General features: G+C 41.8%; 1 protein-coding gene across 1 annotated transcript in view; it reads left to right on the top strand.

Annotated features, from left to right (window-relative positions):
• PIBF1 (progesterone immunomodulatory binding factor 1) overlaps window positions 1-10,737 on the top strand; it is a 100,226-nt gene extending 89,489 nt beyond the window's left edge. The window contains exons 17-18 of the mRNA XM_034416880.2: window positions 7,240-7,413; window positions 10,482-10,737. Of these exons, the coding sequence (XP_034272771.2) occupies window positions 7,240-7,413; window positions 10,482-10,538 (231 nt within the window). The 3' untranslated portion in view covers window positions 10,539-10,737. The remainder of the gene's footprint in view (window positions 1-7,239; window positions 7,414-10,481) is intronic.
• The last annotated feature ends 5,043 nt before the right edge of the window (window positions 10,738-15,780 follow it).

Here is a 15,780-nt window from a genome sequence, read left to right as displayed (position 1 = left end):
TCCAGGTTTCTGGTTACCATTGATGTTCTGTATATATACATATATACTGTACCACAGGTAAGCCTGGGGCTATTCTCACCTGCAGCAAGCCACAATAACACTTTTAGGTGATTGCCAAGCCATTTAGGTTTTCCACTGTCTTGCTTTATCAGGATTCTTCCCTGTTTCATTGTTTCTTATCTGCAGAATGTTGGTTAGCCTTGAACATAAATACTGTATAGAAAGCAATAGAATCTTTAACACCTGGAACCCTCAACAAATAGATTCATTCTTGCACGCATTTTGTGGATGGGAAGTGACAGATTTGAATAATTTCCCCGGTTCCTTCAAAATATCCCCCTCCTCAAAAAACAGCCCCCCCCCCCCCACACACACATTTGCATTTATTGTATTATATAAAATAAACACAACACTGAATATAATTCTGTTTTCAGGAAACTCAATTTGCATATGCTACAATCATAATCAGGGTTTATTGTAATGCAAATTTGTAGAAAAGCATGGCAAGCACCTCACATTTTGATTTATAAGGGGAAAGCTCTGTGAAATATGGGCAAATTTTGTTGTGTTGTTTGGCTTGCATGATTGAGCTGGAAATTACATTATAAGAACGGCATTTTTGAAGAAAGCCAAGCTGCCTTTATTTGTCTGAGGTGTGTGTTTTATCAAAAAGGCTGGAAAGATCATCCAACTACTTGGATTTATTTATTGATTTGTTTAATGATTTGTTTATTACTGTGACTCTTTTCAGTCCTATTGTTGTAGGCATATTGTCCCTAGGGACCAGGTCTGGTCTTTTCCTTTGTAAAAAGCATTTTGCCCTCTGGCAGTTTGTCCTGATAAGCCTCCTTTGCTTTAAGAATTTAGTTATATGTCTTTTGGTTTAGTGTCTCACAGCACTAATAAAAATATTACAGCATCCCATAAATTAAAATGTGCCTATGTGAACAGTCCAAGATTGTCTACTCTTTGAAAATGCTGCAATAGGATTCCTGCTTTCAGCCTACAAAACAAGGCCCTTAATTTTGCCAATAAAATGTATAGTCTAGGGGTGCTCAACTTCCAAAAATAATGCTGTAATAGAAAATTCTGAGGAGACCATCAGTAAGTACTGTAGGTAGGTAGGTAGGTAGGTAGGTAGGTAGGTAGGTAGGTAGGGGAGGGAGGGAGGGAGGGAGGGAGGGAGGGAGGGAGGGAGGAAGGAAGGAAGGAAGTTAAAAAGGAGGGAGGGAGAGGAAGGAAGGAAGGAAGGAAAGAAGATCAAAACCATTTTTACTGTTGAAGCCGTTTCATAAATCCATAAGTTGTGTTTCTTTTTTTTCTTTTTTTTTTTAATTTGATTTATATGCCGCCCTTCTCCGGAGATTCAGGGCGGCTTACAATGTGCTCAGCAATAGCCTTCATCCTTTTGTATATTTATACAAAGTCAGCTTATTGCCCCCACAGCTGGGTCCTCAATTTACCTACCTTAGAAAGGATGGAAGGCTGAGTCAACCTTGAGCCTTGGCGAGATTCGAACCTGCAGTAATTGCAGGCAGCTGGTCTTAATAACCAGCTTCATAACAGGGTGCCTTAGACCACTGTACTACCAAGGCTCTTCATATCTTTGATATCTTAATTATTTTTTTCAGCTATATTGGGCTCTGAGGCTTGATCCAATGAATGCATTGCTCCTGGAACTGAATGCACTCAATATATTTCTTCCTCTTCCTCTTCCTCCTCCTCCTCCTCCTCCTCCTCCTCCTCCTCCTCCTCCTCCTCCTCCTCCTCCTCCTCCTCCTCCTCCTCCTCTTCTTCTTCTTCTTCTTCTTCTTCTTCTTCTTCTTCTTCTTCTTCTTCTTCTTCTTCTTCCTTCTTTCTTCTTTCTTCTTTCTTCTTTCTTCTTTTTTCATTCCTGGGCTGACAAACTCAAACAGTTTAACCAAATCCAAACATTTTCTAACACAGAATAATCACAGGATGGCTGAAGAGTTGTCATGTCTTCATAATCCCTCCAGGTTCTACAGAAACTCTCAGCAACTGTCAGTCCCATCAGTTGTGGCCTCTTGAAGGACCTTGCCACTGTTGGTTGGATATCGTTGTATTGTTTTTGTGTCGTTCTTTCCAAGAAGACAATTAAAGAACCTAGCGTTATAAGTGAAAGTTAGAATATTTTGGACATGTGATGCGACACCCAGAAAAATACGGCATCCTTCCCTTAATCCTCCAGGAAAAGATTGAAGGGAAATGAGGTCCAGGCAAAAAAAGAACATCATGGCTTCAAAACCTAAGGGACTGGTTTGGTCAAAACTCAGCCGGACTTTTTCATGCGGCTGTTGACAAAAATAGGATTGCCAACATGATCGCCAACATCCAATGACGGATATGGCACAAGAAGAAGAAGAAGTGTTATGGCAGTCAGTGGCCTCTGGGAACCTTTTCAGACAGATGCCTCAGATGTGTGTGACTGTGCAACCACCATCATCTCCACCTAGCATTGCTTGGAGCTCCAGGAGGCAGATTTGATACTGACTTTAGAGTCAGTGACCGAAAGCAAGAGTGTTTTGACCCTTTTAACTTGATTTGCAAGCTGTAATCATTGCTGAAGATGTCAGATGTGGGTGTGATGACACACACATCATAGTTGGATGACTCTTGCTCTACCATTTTCCTGGATTGCTGTGGAAAAGCCTCTAGGAGGGGAAAAAAAGACTTCTGGCAGGTCATTGGGAGCATGTCACCACTTGATGATTCAATTATTGCAATTGTTTCCTGAGCTTCTAGTGTCTTTCTGCGCCCATGTCAAAGTGCTGGCTTGGATCTTTAAACCCATGAATTGTTTGTAATTTATAGTAATGACTGAAAGGCAGTTTTCTCCCATGTGAACTTGTCAACCATAGATATCTGAGCTACTTTTCAAATAAGAGAAGTTTTGTTCCATGGCTGCATCTGGATTTTTGCACTTTCTTAGGCCGCCATGTTTATTCCATTCAATCAAAAGTACTTTATGGTTGTGGATCAAATCTTTCTTCTTCATCTTTTGTGTCCTCTCTCTTTTTCTTCATGAAATGAAAAGGATAGATTCCTAAGCCTAGCCTCAGAAATAATCAAGCGACAAATCCTTTTTTTTTTTCAACTAAAGGTCTCAGTTAAACTCATTGCAGCATCTTATCAATAATATATAGTTAAAACCTGAGCAATAATGATTTCCTCCTCACAAGACTTATACCAGGTGAGGCTTCAGTGAAGCCTGTTAGGATCTGTAGAATCTTAGAACTTAATACGATCATTCATGCAGATTTTGTCCAGAAAGGTTACGATCATCAAGTAAATATCTATGCAAAATTAAAGGAGACATAGATTTGCTATCAAATGACAGTATTTATTTTAGTATTTAAATTTAGTATTTTGCATTTAAAGTGCAGAAAAAAGGTATTCAGTTACTTCATTCTCCTTGTGAATGAAAGGAGAAGTTGTTAGTTAACGGGAGAATTTTAAAAAACACTGTTTGAACTAGCTAAATTAATCTTAATTGAGAAGCTTGCTTGCTTGCTTGCTTTTAGGATTTGAATAGGGTTTCTTAACCCATACAGATGTTGATTAACCTCAGAGTTGGTTGCTTGGGTCTTTATAGCGGAGATGGTGCTTTGCTTTACACAGTATTATTTCTGACAGGAGATCACTTTTTCATCTGAAGATCCTTCACTGTACTTTGTATGTGTGATGTGTGTATGTCACCAGTGGGCTTGTTTTCTTTCTTCATTCATTGTATGTCCCAATCCATCACCTTCACTGTGAGTAACAAGGTGCTAAGGACAAACACCCAGTTCAAACGATTCACCTACAATCACCCAACTGTTATCAGAATCAAAATTAACACTTAGACATAGGCTGGAATAGAATAGAATAGAATAGAATAACAGAGTTGGAAGGGACCTTGGAGGTCTTCTAGTCCAACCCCCTGCTTAGGCAGGAAATCCTGCACTGCTGGATATGCAGATGATACCACTCTAATGGCAGAAAGCGAAGAGGAACTAAAAAGCCTCTTGATGCGGGTGAAGAAGGAGAGTGCAAAAGTTGGCTTGAAACTCAACATTAAGAAAACAAAGATCATGGCATCCGGCCCTTTCAATTTCTGGGAAATAGATGGGGAAGAAATGAAGGTAGTGACAGATTTTATTTTCCTGGACTCCAAGATCACCGCAGATGGGAACTGCAGACAAGAAATTAAAAGACGCTCATGGGAAGAAAAGCTATGGCAGATCTAGAGAGCATACTAAAAAGCAGAGACATCACCCTGCCAACAAAAGTGTGTATAGTCAAGGCTATGGTTTTCCCAGTTGCAATGTATGGCTGTGAAAGTTGGACCATAAGAAAGGCTGAGCACCAAAGAATTGAGGCCTTTGAACTATGGTGCTGGAGAAGACTCCTGCGAGTTCCTTGGACTGCAAGGCGATCAAACCGGTCAGTCCTAGAGGAGATCAACCCTGACTGCTCTTTAGAAGGCCAGATCCTGAAGATGAAACTCAAATACTTTGGCCACCTAATGAGCAGGAAGGACTCACTGGGGAAGAGCCTAATGCTGGGAAAGATTGAGGGCAAAAGAAAAAGGGGACGACAAAGAACGAGGTAGCTAGATGGAGTCACTGAAGCAGAAGGCATGAGCTTAAATGGACTCCAGAGGATGGTAGAGGACAGGAAGGCCTGGAAGAACATTGTCCATGGGGTCGCGATGGGTCGGACATGACTTCGCAACTAACAACCTACACCACTGGAACACTTAGACATAGGCACTACATTCTGAAAAAGTTTGGTGCAAGACTGGATGACAGTCTTCCATATTTTAATAAAAAGAACTTAAAAGAGACCTCTCATCACGCAAGACTCTACTGGTTTGCAAAGAAGCTGGGAAGTTTGCCCTGATTTTCCGATAGGCCATTTTTTTTCGTCTCTGCCTTGGGGGCTGGCCTCCCTCCAGGAGAGATAGGAGGGCCAAATAACATCTCTGTAACACAACTCTTTTATCTGCATGAATTGCTTGATGTTGTTTTGGAGAGCTGTGGGGGGAGGGGGGCAGGAGTGGGGGGGCGGACAGTGTCACCACGTCTTTGATCAATAGAGGATTCAGCAAAAATTATTTTCATGACATATTTGGCTAGCAGGGAACCATTGCTTGCATTCCAGCCCGAAAGGTATTTGCAAGGGTCTCCGATTTCCCTGGCTTACAAATAGTAGGTACGCTTGGATCGCGATGACGGTCTGTTAAGGACGAAGCATGTGCTTGGCGTAAAAAGCTCCCAAGTTATTTCCATCCAGAAAATCCCGTCTATGCATTGCTTTGGCAACCTCTTTGCCGAGTTTACAACTTCCAGCAACATGTCGGTATCAGTTCTGCAGCCCTCGGTGGAAACAGCTGCTCTGCAGCCGAACTGCTTTGACATGTCGGTGCCCGTGGTTGGATTATGCAAATATAGCTGCAACATTAAACGGAGCGGGGGGGGGAGCAATGAGAAGGAACGCACGCGGCTCTGGAGCGCTGCAGGATTGGGAAGGTAGCCCAGGAGATTCCTGCAGAAATATTAATTTCACACCGCTATAGGAAAGCAAGAGAATTCAGGATCGTCTTCCAGCCTGGAACTTCTTCGAAGCAGAAATAGACAAAGAATTGTTGTTTCCTCCTTCTGGGACTTGTTCATCATTAAAACTGTAGCGTGATGCAAATCATGTGATAGTCATATTGAAGTTAAAAAGAAAATATGTTCTTGTTTATATTTTGCCACAACAGAGAAAGATCTTGGCTTGCAGTCTTCAGACTTTTAAACTTAGTTTAGGCAACAGTGCTGAAAATACCTCCTGGCCTCCCAGGCTGATGTGAAGTGGACCTATATCAAGAAAAAAAAGAGGGGGGGGAATTGCCGATAATCCCCCCCCCCCCACTAGAGTTCTTGCATCTGAAAGGGTTTGATTAACTTATTTGGGGGAAGTTCTGGGAAGAAAGAACTTTTTTTTCCCCCAGACCTGATATTGGAGACCCAAGATACAAATTATTTTGCTTTTTCAAGGATGAAAATCTTCCTTGAAAAATCTCCTAATCGCCAGCCATCAACACACCAATCAACCAACAGGAAGATACCACATAAACACAATTCACAGAACAGCCCAAAGGACGTATTTCAGTAGAAAGAAATTCCTTGAAGTTGGGCTCCAGCACGAATCCGAAAACTCGGAAGAATAAATCACTGGTCACGGTGACCGACCCAAATTCGATCTTGCATCCTTATCCTGGGACACATACATTTGCCCTCATTCGTGAAAATCTTCCTCACCATTTCCTTTTTCCTTTCATGATGGGGTAGCTTCAACCAAATAGAATAGAATAAAATAGAATTTTTATTGGCCTTGTGTGATTGGACACACAAGGAATTTGTCTTGGTGCATATGCTCTCAGTGTACATAAAATAAAAGATGCGTTCATCAAGAATCATAAGATACAACACTTAATGATAGTCATAGGTTATATAGATAGTCGTAAAGAGACCATAAAGGGAAGGTAGCCACTCTCATTGACCACAGTGCCTCTTGTTCACACAAAGTGTTAATACCACTTTATAATGCCTTGGTAAGGCCACACTTGGAATACTGCATCCAGTTTTGGTCGCCACGATGTAAAAAAGATGTTGAGACCCCAGAAAGAGTGCAGAGAAGAGCAACAAAGATGATTAGGGGACTGGAGGCTAAAACATATGAAGAACGGTTGCAGGAACTGGGTATGTCTAGTTTAATGAAAAGAAGGACTAGGGGAGACATGATAGCAGTCTTTCAATATCTCAGGGGCTGCCACAAAGAAGAGGGAGTCAACCTATTCTCCAAAGCACCTGAGATCAGAACAAGAAGCAATGGGTGGAAAGAAGGAGAGAAGCAACTTAGAACTAAGGAGAAAATTCCTGACAGTTAGAACAATTAATCAGTGGAACAACTGGCCTCCAGAAGTTGTAAATGCTCCAACACTGGAAGTTTTTAAGAAGAGATTGGACAATCTCATAGTACACATGTTGTACTCTAAAATTAAAGGTTTAAAACAACAATTTGTCTGAAATGATATAGGATTTCCTGCCTGAGCAGGGGATTGGACTAGAAAATCTCCAAGGTCCATTGAAACTCTGTTATTCTGTTGTTTGTGGTTGCATGTCCAAATGTGATATCAGGACGATATTTCTATTTCACATCCAACAATTTGATCCTGTACTTTGCTTTCTTTAGGAACTAGCCGCTATGAAACAGATGCTGCTTACTCTTCGTGGTCAACCCCAAGGGGACAGCTTGCCTCAGAAACAGAGAAAAACTTCACCGGAAAAATCTATCTCAAATCCATCGGTTCAGGTCCATTTCCCACACGAGGATGGAAATACATTTGCACCCAAACCAACAGTCTTCGTAAGTAGAGTCGTGTTTTGAGATCCACACATTTCCTTTCAACCGTGGCTTGCCAATGCTAAGCTTTGAAAGGGGAGATGTGGGTTCCGATCCCACCTCAGTTATGGAACCTTGCCATCCTGCTTTTAGCGATAGCACTTAGACTTATATACCGCTCCATTGTGCCTTCAGCACTTTCTGGGCAGTTTACAATGTCAACATATTGCCCCCAATAATCTGGATCCTCATTTTACTGACCTCGAAAAGATGGAAAGCTGAGTCAACCTTGAGTCCATCAGGACTGAACTCCTGGCAGTGAGCAGAGTTTGCCGCAATACTGCATTCTAACCTCTGTGCCACCCGGGCTCCTTTCGTCTGTCGCATTCACTCGTAGATCCAAACGTAGATGTTCTTTTACCACAGGCCTGCAGTTACAGAAATGTAAGTTTGAAGATGGTTTGTGCTGATGCAAATATACAAAGCAGGGTATCCTTTGGAGGTGAAGTGCATGTCAAGTGCATTCTCCAGGGTATGGAGCAAGACCAAGAAGCAGTTGGAGACGGATTCTTAGGCCTTCGGCATCTTTTAAGGCTCCAAATGTCCATTTTGTTCTTTGAGATCTCTAAAACTCCTCAGAAATGCAGTAATTTGGTCTCACTCGCTTGGCATTTCCTTGGGACCACCCCAGAGATAAAATGCTCCCGGTTCGGACCGGATCACCCGATGCAGTAGCGAAGGCGGCGGGTTGTTTCGGAGAACCGGTAGCAAAAATCCCTGTGCCTCCCTCCCCCCGCCCATGCCCAACTGAGCCGCGCGATCATCAGAGGCTTTTTTTTTAATTAGTTTTAAAAGCATTTAAAAGGAAAAAAAAGCCTCTGACGATCAGGCAACTCAACTGGGATCGTCAGAGCCTTTTAAAAGCCGTCAGCCGAAGAGGTTGTAAAACAAATGCTTTTAAAAGGTTAAAAAAAGCCTCTGACGATTACAGCTGAGCAGCGCGATCATCAGAGGTTTGCGCGCCATAGCTGATCACACACACCCCTCGCACGCTGTTCTACTTACCGCATGCCTCCTTTTGGTGTGCACTGCGCATACGCATCCAGCGAATCAGTAGTAAATCAGTTCAGATTTCACCACTGGACCACCCTACTGGTAACCTGCCGAAGGGAGTTTCAGATTCACACATACTGATTTCAGCCTGTCAATAAGAAGCCAGCAGCCTACAGAATACGTCCTTATCACACAAGTAGCACCCCTAATCTGGACCCTCTGTGACCGAGATTGTTTTTGTCAGCTTTGGAAGGAATAAATCTGTAATAGAAGTGCCTGACAGGCCGAGGGAATCTCACAATTCATACTACGTTAAGCTTGCTTGCTTGAAGCAATGGTCCACTTAGCGAACCAAATAGACACCCTGACAGGAGGATAAGCCGACTGATGATCCTCTTGGATTGTCCCAGGGGTTGAAATGCTTTGAAACATTACGAAGAGCGGCTTCTTTGGCACCCCATCCCAGGAATCATGGCATCGCACCAAGACATAGCCTAACTTCTAGAGGGAGGAGAGTGGAAAATGTTTCTCCTTGCAAAGGTTCTGAACTCTTACCCTTACTGACCACTTTCCTGTTGGCGTAAGTGAACATCTAGCGGTCAGAAGATGCGGAGATGCCTCCTCCTCTGCCCTCCTGAATCCCTGACTCCTAGATTATCGCAGTTGGACCCCCATGGACCAAACGTCCTACCAGGCAGAGCAGAAACAAGGGGTCCTTGGTGGTCCCTGGGCTTGGTTGTTTTCTTGCAAACATTTCATTAGCCAAACTAGGCAACATCATCAGTGCCAAACCGTTAGTAGTGATAATCAGTGGTGAAATGTAAAATTTGTTACTACCAGTTCTGTGGGCATGGCTTGGTGAGGGGGGGGTAATGTAACTAGGTGGGCGTGGCCATTTTTTTTTTTTTTAACTTTTAAAATCATTTTTTCCACAACCTCTTCGGCCGAAGAGGTTGTAAAAAAATGCTTTTAAAAGCCTCTGCCCATCAGGCAACTCAGATGGGATCGTCAGAGGCTTTTAAAAGAAAAAAAGGCTGAAGAGGTTGTAGAAAAAATGCTTTTAAAAGCCTCTGACGATCCCAGCTGAGCTGAGCGATTATCAGAGGCTTTTTTTTTTTTACTTTTAAAAGCATTTTTTCGGCCAGAGAGGTTGTAGAAAAATGCTTTTAAAAATTAAAAAAAAAGCCTCTGATAATCGTGCGGCTCAGCTAGGCATGGGGGGGGGGCGCGCAGGGATGTTTGTTACCGGTTCTCTGAACCACCCACCGCCATCGCTACCAGATTGGGTAATCCGGTCCGAACCGGGAACATTTCACCCCAGTGATAATGTTACCTGGTTTGGATAATGAAATGCCTGCAAGAAAACAACCAGGCTCAGGGACCAACAAGGACCCCCCCCCCCATTTCAACCCTGAGCTACAAATATTCTCCTTTATGAGAGCAGTGACACCATAAGCACTGTAAAGGAGCTGTGGTGGCACAGTGGTTAGAGTGCCGTCTTACAGGCTGACTCTGCTCACAGCCAGGAGTTCGATCCTAACCGGCTCAAAGTTGACTCAGCCTTCCATCCCTCCAAAATCAGTTAAATGAGGACCCAGATTGTTGGGGATAAGATGCTGACATTTGTAAACCATTCAGAGTGTGCTGTAAAGCAGTATATAAGTCTAAAAGCTATTACTATAGCTATTACTATTAAGACAAACATGGAAACTAGAGGTGGGATTCAAAGAATTTTGCAACCGGTTCTCTGCCCAGTTGCTGGGTGGGCATGGCCATGGTAGGCGTGGCCTACTCAGCCTCCTGCACCATGGAGGGGGGGGTTACCCTCCCCAAGCTCCAAAGGCCTTTCTTGAGCCTCCGGGAGGAAAAAAACGGTTTCCGGAACTTCCGGGAGGCCTGTTTTTCGCCCTCCCAGAGCCTCCGCACAGGCCCTGCACTTACCTGGCATCCAAAACAGGGCCCCACAGAAAGGTTGCAGGGGGGGGGAGGAAGTTGCCTGGCCTGGCTCGGTGTTCACGTCTTGTCTTTTCTTCCCCTAGACAAAGGAGGCTCCAGCACAAGGCCGGAAGAAGGGGAAACAAACCAAAGCACCCTAAAAGTTTTACTCCAGGGAAGGATAATCACAATCATGTTCTAAGACTTCTTAATTCACCCACTCTATTTTCCTAACTGCATTTTAACTCCCTTCTGCTTTTAATATCCCTGTGGCTCCAAAGAGACCCATTCTGATCATTTAGGATTCGTGCCACTGGTCTACACGCTTAAATGCTGCTAATAAAAAAACATTGGACTGTATTAAGGTGAGATGGGTGTTTAATGAGAAATCCGTTCTGAAGTACCAACACTCAATCTTCTCTCTGGTTCTTCTGATGGGAATGGAGACGTAGCCTTGTAACGGAATGGTTGTAAGAAATGAAAAGAACAATCACGAGCACATTCGAAGACCCCTCATGAATGTTTTTAATAGCTGAGATGTAAGTAAAAACTCCAAAGGAATGGCAGAGGTTTCATTCAGTTGGCCAACCAAGCCATGGCTGATGTCCCACAAAGTCAGTCAGATCTGGTCACCTTCTCCAGTTCAAATTGAGAATCTGAATGAATTTAAAAAATAACACCCTAAAATCTTAAAGAAAAGAGTAAGCAACAATGGAACTTCCAGAACTAAACAAAATCACCAACATTCTTTTTAATCCCTTTAAAGATCAGTGAGATGATAGGATCTAAAGGAACAATAAATGGAGGATTTAAGATGGAAAAAGTCTCAGGAAAGATAAAACCAAGAGAGTTGGCATAGAGAATGGCTTGGCTAGGGCGAGGAGACTTTCTCATTTCATGACTTTTATTGTTTTATCAATATATAAAATTCAAAGAAAAACAAAAATAGGAAATTAAGGGAAGGAAAAGGAGAGAGGGGAAAAAATATGAAGTTCAAGGAAAGAGAGAAAAAAAGCTGTTGACTTCGAACTCTTTTTAGCACAGTACAAGATAACATTCCAGCATCAACTTTTTACTTTTACATATTAATATATACTGTAACTAGCCATTTCTGTAACAACAAATCTAATCAGCAAAACCAAAGTCAAAGTTTCATTTTTTTTCATCACAAGCACAAAATCCAGAAGTGATATCCAAATAAAAAACCATAATTAAATATATTCTCCTCTTTGAATAAAACAATCAATTTAACGATTTCTGCTTTATCTTCCTTGCTGTGGAAATATGTATTTCTATTTGCACTTAATAATCTTTATAAACTATCACCATTTATATTAACAAAACTCACTGTATTTTTTCAGATTCTTTAACCTTAAAGGGAAAAATACCTTTTTTTAATCCACTTTAAAACACTAAACTTTTCTATAAAAACATAAAGAGTAGAGTAGAGTAGAATAGAATAGAATAGAATAGAATAGAATAGAATAGAATAGAATAGAATAGAATAGAATAGAATAGAATAGAATAGAATAGAATAGAATAGAATAGAATAGAATTCTTTATTGGCCAAGTGTGATTAGACACACAAAGAATTTGTTTTGGTGTATATGCTCTCAGTGTACATAAAAGAAAAGGCTCATCAAGAATCATATGGTACAACATTTAATGATAGTCATGGGCACAAATAAGCAATCAAATCATATTAGGAAACAATCAATATAAATCGTAAGGATACAAGCAACAAACAACAAAATCAAATCAAAACTTTCAAATACATCTTTTTAACTTCTTCTTAACATGCATACTTTAAAGTCCAGTATTAAATTTAGGTTGCTCCATCCAAGTTACTCGTAGAATATTTTTTTCTTCTTGTTTACATCCTTTTTAAAACCCTAAACTTTTCTTTAAACTAATACATCTTTTCCTTTAACTTCCTCTTAACACAGATACTCTCAAATACACTTTCAATAATATTTTATAAACTTTAGGAATTACATAAGCATTGTATATATAAAGGAGACTCTTTCAAAGACCTGCATAGGAAGACTCAGGCTGAAATTGTTTATTTAAAATATATATGCTGGGTGCAACTCTGCTCTAATGGAGACTGAGAAAAGCCATCAACATTTGCATCAGGTAATTTGGCCTTGATCCTGAGAATCTTTGATGCCGCTGACAAGGTACTGGTAGGTTCTCCAATTAAGGAAATTTATTGTGGTTGAATTTTGATAGGGTTGTTTTAGGTGGTCCTGCAAATTAGATTCTATTTCAGTTCCACGGTTTTTGCACCCCTGTCCCTATTAACATAATTTTCCTCTTTGTGACATACTCCATGATAAACCTGACTCCATTATTGTGAATGGAGTCTTCTGACTAACTGGAAAATACAACAAGGGCTTTAACAGGGACAATATTCTGTGTTTATTTTGTGGTGCCTAGCATACACAATTCAAGTCAGCGGAAAACTGAGGTCACCACCTAAATATTAGTTACAGGTACAGATTTGTACTTATCAAGATTCTCGTTTTTTGAGGGCAGCTGATCCATTTCTCGGTTTGCCCAAAATACAGGTGTAGTCCTCGACTGAATGACCACAATCGACCGCCAAATTTCCATGGCTAAGCAAAACATTGGTTAAGCGGGTTTTGCCTCATTTTATGATCTTCCTTGCCACAGTTGTTAAGTGGATCACTGCAATTGTTAAGTTCGTAATGGGGTCGTTAAATAAATCTCGACTTCCCCCATTGACTTTGCTTACTGGAAGGTCACAAAAAGTGTGACCCCAGGACACCGCAACCATCATAAATACGTTCTGTTGCCAAGTGTCCGAATTTTGACCACGTGACCATGGAGATGCCACCACAGTTATAAGGGTGAAAAAATGGTCACTTGTTTCAGTGCTGTGTTCTGCCCCAGCTACGGACCCCAAAGAACGCAGCACACACAAAGTCTGTACAAACCTTAGTTTCCTAAATTAAATCAGTCTTTTTCAAACAAAGGCTGTTAATTAACTTTCTTAACAGCCTACAAGAATCCAAAGGATAAATAATCGTCATCTTACTATGGTTGGCAGAAAGCCCAGAAGCAATTTGCAGAGAACTAAGATCAAGGCACGAAGGAGAGTGAACGAAGTTGTTCCCTGCAAATTGCCTCAGTCGTTGTCCTTTCTTAAATAGGCTAAGGGAGTGGTCAATTAGCCCCAAGCCTTACTCTTGAGGAGACCTCCTCCTGAGGAGCCACTCCTGCCTTTTGGCAGCTCTCCGCTCCCGTGCATCGAGAAGAGGTTCCTCCTCTTCTTCCTCTTCACTTATGGGAGCTTCTTGAGGTTCTGAAGGCCCTGGCTGAATCCCCACCTCTGGCACCACATCTTCTCCAGCCTCCGCATTGTCCGACTCAAGTGCCAGCTGCACAGGCTGCTGGCGCAGCACCATACCAGCCTCCTCGCTGTCTGAATCAGCTACTTGCTACACAGGCCACTGACGGGCCACAACATGCTGTTGTAACTTTCAACAGTCACTAAAGGAGCCTGGATAGCTCTGCAGACTAAGCACTGTAATTTAACACCAGCTGCCTGCAATTAAAGTAAATTCGAATCTTGCCAGGCTCAAGGTTGACTCAGCCTTCCATCCTTTCTAAGGTAGGTAAATTGAGGACCCAGTTTGTGGGGGCAATAAGCTGACCTTGTAAAAATATACAAAAGGATGAAGGCTATTGCTTAACACACTGTAAGCCACCCTGAGTCTCCGGAGAAGGGGGGCATATAAATCAAATTTAAAAAAAACAAAAAAACCCCAAATGGTTGTAAATCAAGGACTACCTTGATAGGACTTTGAGGGTCAATCATGAATTTATCTCCTCAGATGGGGTCTCTAACGTTGCAATCCTTCATATATATGCTATCTTGCATGCATTGTCTGTCTGTGTGTGTGTGTACGTGTATACACACAGAGAGAGAGAGACTATGCATGCAGGATAGCTTTAAGACATCCTGGGAGGGGGAATAAAAGATGATCTCTCTAAGTGCTGATATCTGTGGCATTCAAGAGAGCTAGAAGTGGAGGAGGAAACTGAGAAATCGTTTTTAAATTGATTTTTTTACAAAATGGTTAAGGTGGTGAGGCCAAGCTGAAGGATTGTTCTGGCTAATTTGTGATTTAATATTCTTCATACAAGTCACAGATATTGGGGTTGGAATTTTCCTTCTGTATAACAAAGTTTTACTTAGCATCTCAGGGAGGGAAATAAGCAGTGTTGTAACCCTGATTCCAATTTGCTGCCCTATACAAATCAGCAAAACTATTTTTTTTTCCATCTAGAGTTTTCTTCATTCTGATGTGCTGCCAAGAATATGAACTTTAAACTACAATTTGTTTCCTCCCCAGTCAATTTGCTCCATATCTATTGTAAGGCACCAGATTTGGGGGGGGGGAGGAGAGACCACCCCTTCCACTTTCTGAAAACCCTGGTATTTACAGACAAAGGGAAAAAAATATATTTCCAGCCATCAAAGGATGTAGATAATATTTTGTAGACCCTGACAATTCATTAGTGACTGGCTATAGGCCCCTTCACAATAATTAAGCCACCAAGTTGATGGTAAATTCGTCAGCAAGGGGGAATTAGGAGGCCCTTTGATATGAAAATATTTCTTAGGTTTCTTTCTTTCATGGTTAGATAGTCTTTTCAAGTTCACTCATTGCAATAAGAAAGTTGTAAATGTGGGGTGGGGGGTGGTTTGCTAAAGGGATAACCAATCTCTCTTGGGTGAAGGGCAGAGAGAAAGACTATCTGGGCCAGACAGTCAACTTGGGGTCATTCAATTTCTGGTCAGCTCCAAGATCACTTCTCAGTACAGCCCAGCTCCACCTTGCCTTCCAGGTGTATTAGTTGACCCTACCAAGTTGTGGATTCTGGGGGATGTAATCCTGACCCATCTAGCGGGCTCCAGGCCAGGCCTTAGCCAATTCCTTTTGATCATTTTCAAAGGCATCTCAAGACCTTCAGGACCTCAGGCAGGAGATCCAAGTGGCATTTTCCCACTGACAAAACTGGAGCACAATCAACTAGACAACTCTAGGCAGGATAAGCAGGTACAGAATGGAATGTTGGGTAAGGGAACATCAGAGCACAACCATTTGCATGAGAGATTTTTTTTCCCCATAAAATGATTATTCAACCCTTTGCGTTGACTGGCACCCAAAAAAAATCAACCGCCTAAGGCAGCAGCCGTCTCACCAAAACGCGTCTCTAATTGGGACACATTTTGTCAGCTTTTTCTCCTTCTCTAACGTTGCTTGCAGATGAGATCATTCTTTAAGAATGGAGAAAATGACTGGGATTTAAATGTCCTGGGATCTCTGCTTCTCTTGATATAACAGTTTTCAGGAATTGTTATAATCCGGA

Source organism: Pantherophis guttatus, chromosome 5 (genome assembly GCF_059756535.1).
Source record: "Pantherophis guttatus breed Tessera chromosome 5, ASM5975653v1, whole genome shotgun sequence".
In the NCBI taxonomy this organism is placed as follows: domain Eukaryota; kingdom Metazoa; phylum Chordata; class Lepidosauria; order Squamata; family Colubridae; genus Pantherophis; species Pantherophis guttatus.
The sequence above is the reverse complement of the archived record's forward strand: the minus strand, read 5'-3'. Positions and strand labels throughout refer to the sequence as shown.